The 13,496-nt window shown below is 37.6% G+C and overlaps 1 protein-coding gene across 2 annotated transcripts in view; it reads left to right on the top strand.

Moving 5' to 3' along the window:
- CNTLN (centlein) overlaps nucleotides 1-13,496 on the top strand; it is a 239,596-nt gene that overhangs the window by 135,333 nt on the left and 90,767 nt on the right. For both annotated transcript variants that reach the window (XM_089489430.1, XM_089489423.1), the window contains exons 13-14: nucleotides 3,027-3,127; nucleotides 7,811-7,902. In XM_089489430.1, coding sequence (XP_089345556.1) covers nucleotides 3,027-3,127; nucleotides 7,811-7,902 — 193 coding nt within the window. The remainder of the gene's footprint in view (nucleotides 1-3,026; nucleotides 3,128-7,810; nucleotides 7,903-13,496) is intronic.

Raw genomic sequence — 13,496 nt, 5'->3', positions numbered from 1 at the left:
TGGCTGCATTGCATTCTAGCTCTGTGATTAAATGTGTGATCAGTATCATGCAAAGACATATTTGCTGCAGTCACCTATCTTAATAGATATAGTGGGTGGTCACCCTTAGAATTATTACCTGAAGCTAAGTTATGTAGAATTGCTGAAGGTATATTTTTTAAACAAGTTGCAATGTGGAAGATCAGGAGGTTTGTTTATGTGGAGTGATTTAATTCTGTATGCTATTGGGGACTTATATTTTGGAAGATCCTTGCATATAAGATTTGACATAAATGCCCCTGGATATTGCTTGTATTCAGCTACCTTGCCTAAGGTCATGATAATTGGCTAATCTATCATCATTATCACCTACAACATCTTCATTAAGACAGTTATTCTGTTTTCTACTTATTAATATTTTGATTCAAATCTAGTCTTCTTCAATTTCCTGTATTGTAATTAAGAAGGCTTTTGGAGGGTATATATTGGCTGAAAAATGATATAATGGAAATGACTGGAATATAAGGGGGAAGTAATGTCAATACAGTTGGCCCTCCGTATCCACAGATTCAAGCATCCACAGCTTGAAAATATTTTAAAAATATATAAATGGCATAAAGCAAACCTTGATTTTGTCATTTTATATAAGGGACAATATTTTACATTTATCCACTGCAATTAATGGGTTTGAACATCCATGGATTTTAGTATCCACAAGAAGTCCTGGAATCAGCAGATACGCAGGATCCACTGTACATTGCAATACATTTTAAATGCTAACACCAGAAGAAAGACCATTGAACTCTAGACTGGGAGTGGATGTAGCAACTAACTTGTCATTTTAAACCGCAACTATACAGAAAAGGACACAATAGAGTGTTTCTAATAAACCAGGCATCAGTACAGCTTGCTGATTTAGATGCAATAACAAAATGAGAAGTCAGGGAGGGAATTAGAGTGTCTGAGGGAGAGAGAAGATGCTTAGTCCCAGCAGACCTTCTATCTGAATGAGCCCATTGTGAAGATAGCTACTTATTAAGGGAAAGAAGTAGGGCAAACTCAACATAGGCCTGCCACTGGTTGGCATCATGTCTGTATAGAAATGATGTTGTGAGGGGTTTTAGGAAAATATTTTAATGTGAATTTTTTTATCTACAATGAATCTCATTTATAATAAGACAAAATTACATAACCCGATCTTTAAATAAGCCAGTTACATCATCATCATCATCATCATCATCATCATCATCATCATCATGCATCAAGGTGGGGAACAACAACAAGCCAACACTTAAAACACAACTTCAGTTAAAACATACATCAAATTAAAAGAACAAACAAGAGACATATGTATTAAAACAATCTACGTTTAAAATTGTTAACAATTTACAATTTTAAAAATCATCTGGATAGGCCTGCTGGAAGAGATTAGTCTTCAATGCTGTTTTAAATTAAGACAGCATATTCAGCTTTCTCATCTCTTCTGGCAGGTTGTTCCACAGTCTAGGGGCAGCTGCAGAAAATGTCCTCTGACTGACAGTCACCAACCTAGCCCTGGCTGTCAGGAGTAACCATCCACCAGACGACCTGAATGTATGGGTAGATAATATGTGAGAAGGTGAGCCTGTAGGTAACCTAGACCCAAACCATATAGGACTTTATAGCCAATACTTTGTACCTTGCCCAGAAACTAATTGGCAGTCAATGGAATGATTTTAATATTGGTGTGATATGATCTCTCCTGGATATCCCAGTAACCAATCTGGCTGCCATGTTCTGAACTGATTGAAGTTTCTGAACTTGGTACAGAGGCAGCCCAATGTACAGCACATTGCAAAAGTCCAGCCTTTAGGTTACCAGTGTGTGCACTACCATCTTTAGGTTCTCCAGTTCTAGGAAGTATACAAGTTGATAAACCACTTTGAATATGAGTGGGAAAGTGTGTATCTCTGTGAAAATATAATTTATTGGTAAAAATGGAGAAGCAACTCAATTTTCTTTTTATAGTTAAATAACTGAGTAATTATAGTGGAAGTGTCTGCATACACATATGCATGAACAGAACTATACTGTCAAATAGCAGGTACATATTCGTATTTGGAAATGTGATTTATAATGGAGCATAATGGTCTGAGTGTTGGACTATGATTCAGGAGACCAGAGTTCAATTCCCCACTCAGCCATAAAACCACTGGGTCATCTTGAGCAAGTCATACTCTCTCAGCCCCAGGGGAAGGCAATGGCAAACCTCTGAACAAATCTTGCCAAGAAAACTGCCTGATAGGGTCGCCACAAGTCGGGAACGTCTTGAAGGCACACAGCAACAAAAACAAATGTTGTATTTATCTATCTGAAAGAGAAACAGAGAAATTGTGGAAAGGGAAGAGGGGAATAAACAACAACAACAAAATCATGACAATCTTTTCAGTTTTTAAATACAGTAATTTATACAGCAATTAAATGGTTTTATGACAGTTATCACACTGTGTTATAGACATATTAAGTCCTAAAGTCAATATAGATAATAATATGTGTTTTCTAAACTCAGTATAAAAGAAAGAAGAGAAGAATTGGCTAATTCGAGATTCACATGCCTCCCTCAGTGCTGTAGAAGTGGACTGCCTTGCACCCTTCTCACACAACACCTTCAACCCCCTGTAAATTCTTTACATAAAGTCAGGGGAATCTACTGAGAGATAGATTCATGACAGGTGAGCTTCATGAAGGGAAGGTTTAGCAGAAAGGGAAATTTATTAATTAGGTAGAGGCACATTCCATGATTCACAAAAGGTGCTTCCACAATTCCTCTCTTCCCCCATAGCTCATAAACCACCTTATTCAGTAGTATTGTTTGATAATTTGTGTAACATTTTGGGCAGACTGTTGTAGGCATCAGGGGAGAAAGTTTGCTTATGTCAGCCATATTGCAGCCATTCAAATAAGTATTCAACCATTGTTATGGTTTTTCTTCATGGTATGTTTTTGTATCTTATGCTTCACTGACTGTTTTTGTTTCTACATTCTCAGTTCTTTGTATGTCTTTCTAGATTGAATTTAGAAGAGGAATTGGATCAGTTGAAAGTACATGTATCTAGGGATAAAGCTACAATACAAGAACTGAATATGTGCCTGCAACAAGAAAGAGAAGGTAGGGTCATTTCAGCCATCATATCAAACCATGCTTTGTGCTGCCTATAGTTTATATAGATCCCAAACAGACATTTTAGATCTGCTTGCATGTTTTTCTTTTCTTCTGCTCATCTGTCCTTTCATCATTCATCTTCTTGTATTAATCCTGATTTTTATGGTTCACTTGATGGTGGCAGAGTAATCATCATAACTATGGTGTGTTAATTCAGAAATCATACCAAAGGAGAGTTTCTCTCAAATTCAAACAAAATTTTTAAAAAAGGTGTGCGTGTGTGAACTAAGGCTTTTTGTGATGCTCTCGTCATGTACTAGGGTTTCCTGAGGGTGGAGCGCCCACACGGCCCGCAACCCTCACACGTGATGAGGGTGTCACAATGGTGGCGCCCTGTATACATGGCCGCAGCCATTGTTACGTAAGCGCTGCACGGCGCTGCTGCAGGGTAAAAAGAACCCACTTTTCTTGGGTTCTTTTTCTTCTGTAGGGAAGTCGCGCAATTTGGTGGCTGTGGCTTCCCTGCGGAGGAAAAACAGGTCCCGGCAGGCCTCCCTTTTTGGGAGGTCTCTACCGCATCTAAGTATGGTTTAGTACAATGTTAGAATTGCTAGGATGATCCTAAGGATAAGCTGCTGACCTGTGCTCCTTGAGTTTGAAAGTAATGTGTTATAACTGACTAATTACTTCTGATCAAATAATTTCTACCAATAACAGCAGTAAAAAGAGAGGCTTCTGCTATGCCTGTCAAATAAAGGAATTCAAAGGCTCCCCTTTCCGTTGCCCTCAGTGCAGGTAAACCTGTTCAGAATTTGCCGGCATTAGAATTGGTGAGAAGGAGGTTAAAGTGTGTGTGAGACGGCATAAAGATCTCTCAGAAACACTATTTTTCAGGCTGCAATCCATCCTATATCCACTTACCCAGGAACAAGGCCCCTCCAATTGAATGGTATATACGTCCGAGTAGACATATGGAGGATTGCATTGTTTTCTGACTTTTAAAGAGAAAGTAGTTTTATTATAGCATTGGCAATAGCACTCAGATTTCTATACCACTTTATAGTGGTAAGCACTCTCTAAGAAGTTTACAGTGTGTTAGCCAATTGCCACCAGCAAGCTGGGTATTTACTTTACCGATCTACAGAAGGATGGATGGCTGAGTCAGCCTGGAGCCTTGAAGGATTGAACTCACAATGTATTAGCTGCAATACCAACATTTAACCACTGCAGCACCATGTAAAAAAATAGAAGCCCATCTGCACATGTTTAGAGACTGAGAGTAGAGTGGGGGGGTAAATGACACCTTTCAGAATCACTTGATGGAAACTTTGTTCAAGGCTCAAATAAAGGGTAAAATTGGTGAAGACAGTAATGGGTCTTCAGAGGAAGTGTGAGAAGACCATTTGGAAGATGACCAGGGATGGAATGTCAGTAGTGTTCACTGCCGATGAGTCATGATGTATCTGAGGTGTTCCAAGTATCATAATTGCATGTGTTATTGTGTGCTTCTGCAATCCAATAAGGGCAGTACTTCAAATGCCATAGTAGAATGCCCATGCAGTTCATGCAATAATGTTGTGAGTATAAAGGACATGACTTTGAGCAAAACAGGCCTGAATCTTTAAAGTAGTATGCTGTTGTACTTTTTCACTTTTTTTTAAAAAAAAATATTTCTGAGCGGTTCTTTACTGTTGTGGAGCAATGGGTCTGAACAAACAGGTTGAAGTATACTGTTATGTTATGTTAACTGTGCTGGTCTATGGCAGTAATAAAGTTGAACTTGACTTGAACTATGTTAGCATTCTCTACTAAACCCATGGATGTATGTAAAAATATATCCACATGCATGTGTATTGTACTTTTAACGATGCCTTAGGCTGTTTAGGTGTTTTATACCACTGACTGTAGTTTCCAGATTTCTTTAAAAAGTAACTGAAAAAATAATTACTTTTGAAAAACGTCCAAGTAAAGGATTACTTCTCAAAACTGTAATGATGACAGTAATTAATGGGCACATTAATTAGTAATTAATTAGTAATTAACCAGGCCATTTTCTTTCTTGTCCCTGTGATTCCTGCTAATAATATCATCACAGCTTTCTATTCTTCTGCCTTCAAAAAGAACCATGCCTTTAGTCTTTGTTGTTTTGTATCTTCAAGTCGTTTCTGACTTACAGCAGTCCTAAGGTGAACCTATCACAGTGTTTTCTTGATAACATTTGTCTAGAGATGGCTTGCCCTTGCCTTCTTCTAACCTTAGTCTTTAAGATACTATTACATTGTAAAGCCTATTGGTAGAAGCAAAATGATGTAGTAGTTTGAGCACTGGAATAGGACACTGGGAAACCAGGGTTTGAATCCTCACTCGGCCATGGAAACCTCCTGGGTGACCTTGGGCAAGTCACAATCTCTCAAATTCAGGGGAAGGCAAAGGCAAACCCATGTGAACATACCTTGCCAAGAAAAGCCTGTGCTAGATTCACTTTTGGGTGACCATTAGTTAGAAACAACTTGAAGGCACACAGTAACAAAGACCCATTGGACCAATTTTTAGTGGTGAGTCACAGCTTAAACAAATTCCATTCATTCAGTGAGTTGGCTTTAGCTGAGACAGTAGGATTCAGGCCAGAGCAATTTTCCATCATTGATCTCTTAGTGGTTCCCTTTTTACAGTACTGTACAATTTGAAACTTTTTAGAATAAACCAATTTTGCTTCGTGGCAATGAATGATTTAACAGATGCATTTCTGTTTTTCATGTGGTGCATTCTGAGCTTTTAATATACTGTATTGTGGGCTGGGAGGTGATACAGAACTACTTTAAATAAAATAAATAAATATTGTGAAACTATTTAAATCACTTTTGATTGTTTTCAGTGTGTATAAGGAACACTATGTCTTAGATAACGTGGTTGTAATTCATATATCTAATCATGTTGTAAGTCTAACATTGAGTGCTTTGATCATTTTATGAAAAACTAAAAAAAAAAATCCACAAAAGTAAATGTTGATATAAAAGCTACAGTTGACATTCAAATGAGTGAATATTTAGAAAAAGATGAAAAGCATCTATGTATTACCATTGCATGTTACTTAAAGGAAGTAGAAAATATATGCAGTACCACTGTGCTAAGGGACTACGTTTGGAACCAACATGGGAGTTAATAGATTAATATCAAGGTAAAGGTACATATTCCCCAGTTGCACAGTTTTACTTTTTGCAGCTTCTATTATCTTTAGAGTAGTGTTCTATTTATTTCATGAATACAGAAGTTTTAATTGGCCATGACATGTTCCAAAGACAAAAGAAAGGTCTAATTCACTCTAACAAACTTGTTAGTCACTATTTATGCCAAGAGGATTGTTAATCTACAGAGAGTAGAATGCTTTTCTTCTACTTCTGCTTTGTTTGTGAATTGAAAGTTTATGACTGACCTACTGTGTCCATTTGTAATTTTGAATGATGCTTCAAAAACAAATTGATATGACAGATATTATTCTATGAAAAGTAATGATTTGTTTACATTAAAATATACATTGACCAAATTTGAGCAGTTTGAGTGCAATTCATTACTTTTATTTATCATTTTACATCTTTGAGTGTATTTTGGTTCAGAGCTATAGTCTGCTTAACATATATGCATGCATATATGTTTCTTTTACACTTGAGTTGATGCACATGTGTGAACTAACCACTTAAAAAACATAGCAGCATTGCATTTTTTGGAATGCAAGGGGATCTAAAGGGGTTGTCCAGTATATCTGAGATTGCCAATTCAGACATGCAAGTTATCATTAGATGTTGCTGTCATTGCAGTGCGGATCCTCATTACTCATGTGACTCCCCATGTGTTCTCAGCAGTATTCAGTATGTGTATTCACAAAGCATATAAAAGGAATGCAATAAAAAGTGTTGGAGTTGCTCTACAAAAATAGAACAATAGTTGTGGTATCAAGTGTTTTCTATTCCATAGAGAGCATGTTTGAAACTATAATATTTTTGTAAACAGTAGACAGTACATTACAAAATCCAGTAAGGCAGGCAGGTTTGAGGCTAGAGTGGGAAGGAGGAGCAATATATGGATACTATCAAGTGTGTTGTTGCTTCTCAGAGGGGTATATAGGATCATAGGTCATTGGTTGATTGTTGGAGTTTCTAATTGCTATGAATCTCCAACATTTCAGTAAAATGACATGTGTGACTTATTCAGTAAAGCACCTGATCTTTCACCTTACAAAAAAGGGAGTTTAAAGTTCTGTCCACCCTAATTCTGTTTCTGTTTGCTTTGTTCAACAATCACTCTGATCCTCCTGGCAGGGGATAAGACCCAGGGAACAAAACTGTTAGTGACTGTGTAGATAAAAAGACGATGAATTTGACTTTTATGGCACAGAGGGAATAGTCTATAAAAGAATGAAGATGGGAATAAAAGTGTAGCATCTTTAACCTGCAGATCTATTGTACCTTTGAAAAGCTCGGGGGGAGGGACATGGTGATGCTACAAGGAGTAATAATTATATAGGATAAGACTTTAAAAAGGGGTCATTGAGACTGACCAAATGGCTTGAGAAGAACATAGACCACATTTTTTCATAACTGGAAAACTAATGAACCCATTTCCTTAAAATGCATTAGTATTATTTTACTACAATATTGCATGTCACAATGTTTTATTTATTCCTACTTCCAGAGCTCCTCTTTAGACTTGGTGAAGAGGATGGGGTCAAGAACAGTACTCCAAAGAAGAATGTGAAAGAAATATCAGTACAGACATTAGAGAAGGTACCCTAATCTGTAAGATATTGAGCCCAGCAAGTTAAATCTCAATTTCAGTGTAAGGGATCATATGTTAAAAGACAGAACTGATGAATGTAAGCCATGTGTTCTTTTTTAAATTATCTCTCATAATTCAAAATAACCCTACCTGCCAAAATTGTGTCAGAAATCAATGTTCATAGAATATATATATATATATATATATATATATCTTGTGGGTTGAAAGAAAATTTTAAAATGTGTTTAAAGAGACTGAATGAGGAACTGAGAAAATCAAAAAAATGCTCTCAATGTAAATGGAAACATATATTGAATTTTTATAGCTTTATTTATTTTTCTGTGGGCCTCCGTTTTATAAGACATAACACATTAAAAACTAACTCTTCTAATGGCGCCCATGTTTGGAGAGACAATTATGAAACCATTCCTGTTGTTGAAATAAAGTCTTTGCATGAGTTACAGCTTTATGCTTACTTTCACCCAGACCAGTGACATGCAAAAACAAATAAGCAAACAAACAATCAGAGTGGGACATCCCCAAAGTTGTGTCATTCTTCTTATACACTCTAAAATGTTTTTCATTATAAGTATAAAGTGTGCCATATGGGTTTGGGAATGCTGTACTGTACTATTAGAGATGTACAATATTTGGTTCAGCTCTTTGGAAGGTGAATGTCCAGGAAAAGAATTGGAAAAATGTTTCTAGTCCTTCCTGCCCCACCACAACTTTCTCTCTCTAGAATTCATTTTTCTATTTTGTGGCAATAGTTCTGTGTGTTAACAGCTGTGTATGGCTGTGTTCTAACATATGTTTTTCTTCTTTTTCTCAAAACAAAAATGTCTTTGAAAGACACTACCTTCTTTACCATCCCAACTGTTTTTTGAGTAACTGAAATGTAACTTTTAGAAGTATGCTTAAACTAAGTAAGCAAGACCTTGTGTGACTTAATAGCAGTATAGCGGTGTCCATTTATCTTACATTGGTGAATTAGCTTGTAGGAAGTACAGTAATTTAGAGCAGATGATGTGATTGCATATACTTCTAACACTTGCCATATGGTCAGGTAATGAAGGCTGTCATCTCGTTATTACTGAATGACAAACATCATGTTAAAGTAATAGCACAGAACAGGAAATGCTCACATTCATTTATCTTAAGGTAGAGTGAGTAATTAAAATAATTTGAGCAATACAGTAGAGGATGTCACACCTATCATCTGTGTTTCAGAGTAATTTTGTTTGCCAGGTACACTCTAATTTCTATCTCTGTGGATGTAAGGTGTTATTGTGAGACCATAGGGTATAAACCTTGAAGACATTCATTGTATCCTTTCAACTACTGTAAATGATTTAGCCCTCCACTAAATAAAGAAGAATCTATTTTGTTAAACTAAAAGGCATCAAGCATCTTTCCTAGAGGCTTATGATGCAAGCTAATTTTCAGTAAATGACTGTCAGAAAAAACTTAGCACTAGCACATAAAAGCCTAACCACAGTGTTTTGGAAGGGGGTGCAAGATTGCCATATTAATCTATTGCCACAAAACAGGAAAACACGGTGTGGACTGTTAAGACTAATATGTTTTATTCGGCATAAAATTTCTGGAATCTGTGAAATTTATGCCAAACAAAACATGTTAGTTCTTTAAGGTGGCACAAGACTCCTTGTTGTTGTTACTAACTATAAATATATATGTATTATTCGTTGTCTTCCACAAGTGTAGGAGGGTGGATTTTGATGGGAAGTAACTAGCTAAGAGCTTTCAACACATTTTTGATGGAAGCATTCTGATTAGGGTTGGACACAGTACCTCTTTTTGGGGAGTCCCCAGGGCTGACAAATGGTCAACGTAACATGCTAGATTTACCATGGCAAATTCAGTTTAAATCGTTATTTTAGTGAAAACCAAAATTGGTTTTCGGGATATAAAGAATATTCACATAATTTCTTGTTGCCATGTATGGGAGTCAGTGAGGAAAGACCACAGACACCAAAATTTGGAAGAATAAAGGCCACAACTTTATTAAACAAAAACAACTATTATTTTTATTATTATTATTTTAGCCTGCCTCTCCCTGCGGGTTGAGGTGGATTACAATAAAAGATAATAAAATACAAAATACAATAAATCATAACATTTCACAATCCCCATCACCAACATAAAGTATAACACTTAATTACAAGTTCCAAAAAAAACCCCAATCAGATTACAAGTTCAAGTTAAATTTTTTTAGTTAAAATGGTTAAGAAATAGGCAGATGATAAAAATAGCTATGAGCAGACGGGGTGGTCTTTTATTTTGGGAGGTCAGTCAGTCAGGGAAGACCTGCCAGAAGAGATCCGTCTTTACTGCCTTCCTGAAGGCATCAAGGGTGGTAATCTGACGGGTCTCCTCCAACAAGTCATTCCACAGTTTTGGAGCGGCTGATGAAAAGGTTCTCTGGGAAACAGCAGTCAACCTGGTCTACTTTGGTTGTAGCAGGTTCTTCCCAGATAGGGTTGCCATAATTGTCCACTTTTACCAGGGACAAAATGTGGAACAAATTCAAGACCAAACTGTAGGACAACTGCAGGACAAAACTCAGCCCAAAATGTAGGACATTGAAGAAAAATGGTGGACCTTAAATGTCCTACATTTTGAGCTGAGTTTTGTCCTGCAGTTGCCCTACAGTTTGGTCTTGAATTTGTCCTACATTTTGTCCCTGGTAAAAGTGGACAATTATGGCAGCCCTATTCCCAGAGGACCTGAGAGTGCAGGGTGGATTCAAGACATGTAGGGCATTAAAGGTAATAAGCAACACCTTGTACTGTTCCCGGAAGCTAATTGGCAGCCAGTGAAGAGATTTTAAAATAGGTGTTCTGTGGTCCAGCGATCAACCTGGCTGCCATATTTTGCACCAATAACAATAGCATAGGGTTGGCTCCAATGCATGATGTCTGGATCTGTCATTCATCAATCCCTGATTGATTGATGAAACCCATTTGCTTGGTCACAGCCAAACTTCGGGATGACAAGGGGCCACCGGTTAACAACGCCTGTCGCCCTATGCTAATCAGGTGTTTGTATGTGCGCATCTCTGCCCCTTGTCATCGGGGGATGCTGAATTGATGTAGCCCCTGCAATGGTGACACTGCTGCAATCTCAGCAACCCCATGTCTCTGTTGAACTCCTGATCCAGGGCTACGCAGCTCTAGAAACCACACCTGACATATCAATGACTTTTGTAACTGCCAACTGCCCCAAAGTGGTGACAGGAAGCTCCCTAAAACCGAAAAGAGGGAGAGCCAAGCTGAAAATGGCCTTAAATAGGCCCGCTGCCCAATGAGGGGCAGAGAAAGAGTGGGAGTCCTGCCTATTTGGCCGCCAATCAATCCTGGGTGACGCTGGGTCTGACGCCAACCAAGCGGAAGGCTCTTCCAGCCCTGGTGCTTCCTGGGACTTGTACCTCCCCTTCTGGCCTCCAGCCAGCCAATTGCTGTCCTGGAAGTGCTCCGCAAGGGCTGCTGGGGGCCAGAGCCAGCCCGAAGTAGCAGCTCTCCCGGCATGTCAACTGGGCCATCCGCTGAGTCTGGCGGCCCCATTTATCAGTAAGATAGGGTGACTGACACGTTTCAACACATAATGAAAGCTATTTCACATTTTAAGTATTTTTTATATTACAGAACTTTTATTTGTCAAAATGTTGTTGGCACTCAAACTGTTGGACAGTATTTTGTGCAAAATAAGCCCCCCCTATATATATATATTCATGTAGAGTACAGGATGTTCCACACATAATGTGGGTTTTTTTTAAATGCAAATAAATATTTTTGGTAAAAAAAAACCTTCTAAAATGTAAAAAAAAAACCATGCACACAATCTAGTACTCATCCTATGTAGAAAAAAATGTTAGTGTGTGTGTGTGTGTGTGTGTGAGAGAGAGAGAGAGAGAGAGAGAAATGAAATAAGTGAAGACTTACATCTCCAATTAGTACAGTATATGTATCATGCTTTGGTGTTTTGTTTTGTTTTACATTGTCAGCTTAATGATCAAATTCCTTAAGAGAGTATGTAGAAAACATCAGGACTATACAACTTCTGGAACCGTCCTTTAAATGTGATTAAGCAACGATAGTTTCTTACAAAAAACATCCAGGGGTAGCTATGTTGGCCATTTAGCAAATCCAGTCAAAAATCCACCAGACAATAATATCTTTATTGGCCAACCAAAAATGCACAATATACGTGTTGCAAGTTTTCAGAGCTTCACTGGCTTCTTCATCAGGCAAGTTTTCTCCAAACAGGATAAAAAAAATTGAAGATGTTAGTCAAAGGCCTACATTTTATTGTTTCTCTTCTTAGTTAATAGCAATAACAATAGCTGCTTCATTTATATACTGCTTCATACTGAACTAAGCAGTCTCTAAGCTACAGTTGTAAGCTAATTGTCCCCAACAAGCTGGGTACTCACTTTAGCGCCCTCAGAAGGATGCAAGCCTGAGTCGAGCTTGAGCCCCTGGCTAGTATTGGTTAAATGCCTGTACTGCAGCCACTTTATGGTTTTGAGTGAGTGGCTGCAGTACAGGCATTTAACCAATGTGCCACCAGTTAAGATGGTATGGAGGGATGTATCTTGCAGGCTGGTAGCTCCTCTTTCTGTGTGGCAGCTGGGAGATTTTCAAAGTCCAGGAAATTTAGCATCCATTTGCATCACAACAAAGGCACTTCCTTTACAATCCAATATGTTTTCATCCTTGTGAGGCCACAGGCCCCTTTGTTAGGTGGAGGACACTGGATTTCTCAATAAGCCTCCATGCTTTTGCATCAGGAAAACTTTAGGTGGTGTTGAGGTAAAACATGCCAGTTCAAATTTAAGAAGGAAAAAAATGTGTTTCTTACAGTATATATATAACAAGTTTACTGAGAGGAATCACCTTGATGTTCTTTATTTTCTTAAGTATATAAACACTGTACTTCCATTTCCTAGGATTTACTCATAAAGTATGGGTTCTTTCTCACAGTCAAAACTGATTGTTTTTTATCTAAAGGAGAAATTGCTCTTAGGGCAACAATGTGTGAGTCCTCATTTCCCTTCAAACATATGCTCTAGTGACTATTTGATGGTGAAATGTGTGGGGTTTATTGATTCCAACAATATGCAGGCAGAATTCATGACTGTCATCTACTGTCAGCCCTGTGTGTCAAAAACAAATCTCTGATGTTTAACTGGTCCAAACGTTCTAGTCTTCTCTAATCACTTGCGAGCATCCTTACACTAGAACTGCACTGAGTTTTAATCATCTACATAAAAATAGCTTAAAGTATCAATAATAATTGATAAAACATAGTTAAATTCTTAATTAATGGTCAGAATGTACAGCTTAATATCATACTTCTGTGTCACTTTGTCGATCATTTTAAGTTCTTTTACCATCTGCCCTTTGTGTAACAGATGTATTATTGCAGCTCCAAATGTATTCCTCTACACTACCTTAGAATTATTTTTCAGTTAGGTACTTTAAATAGCCTTTATCCTTGTACTGAATCTAATTTTGTTTTGCCTGGGTATATAGGATGTTAAGACATAATGGACAAATTCACTGCTTTTTAAAAGGTTATA

This window comes from Sceloporus occidentalis, unplaced genomic scaffold, assembly GCF_023333645.1.
Source record: "Sceloporus occidentalis isolate IW3139 unplaced genomic scaffold, rSceOcc1.0.p SCAF_1, whole genome shotgun sequence".
NCBI classification, from domain to species: Eukaryota; Metazoa; Chordata; class Lepidosauria; order Squamata; family Phrynosomatidae; genus Sceloporus; species Sceloporus occidentalis.
This window is presented reverse-complemented; position numbering and strand designations above follow the sequence as displayed.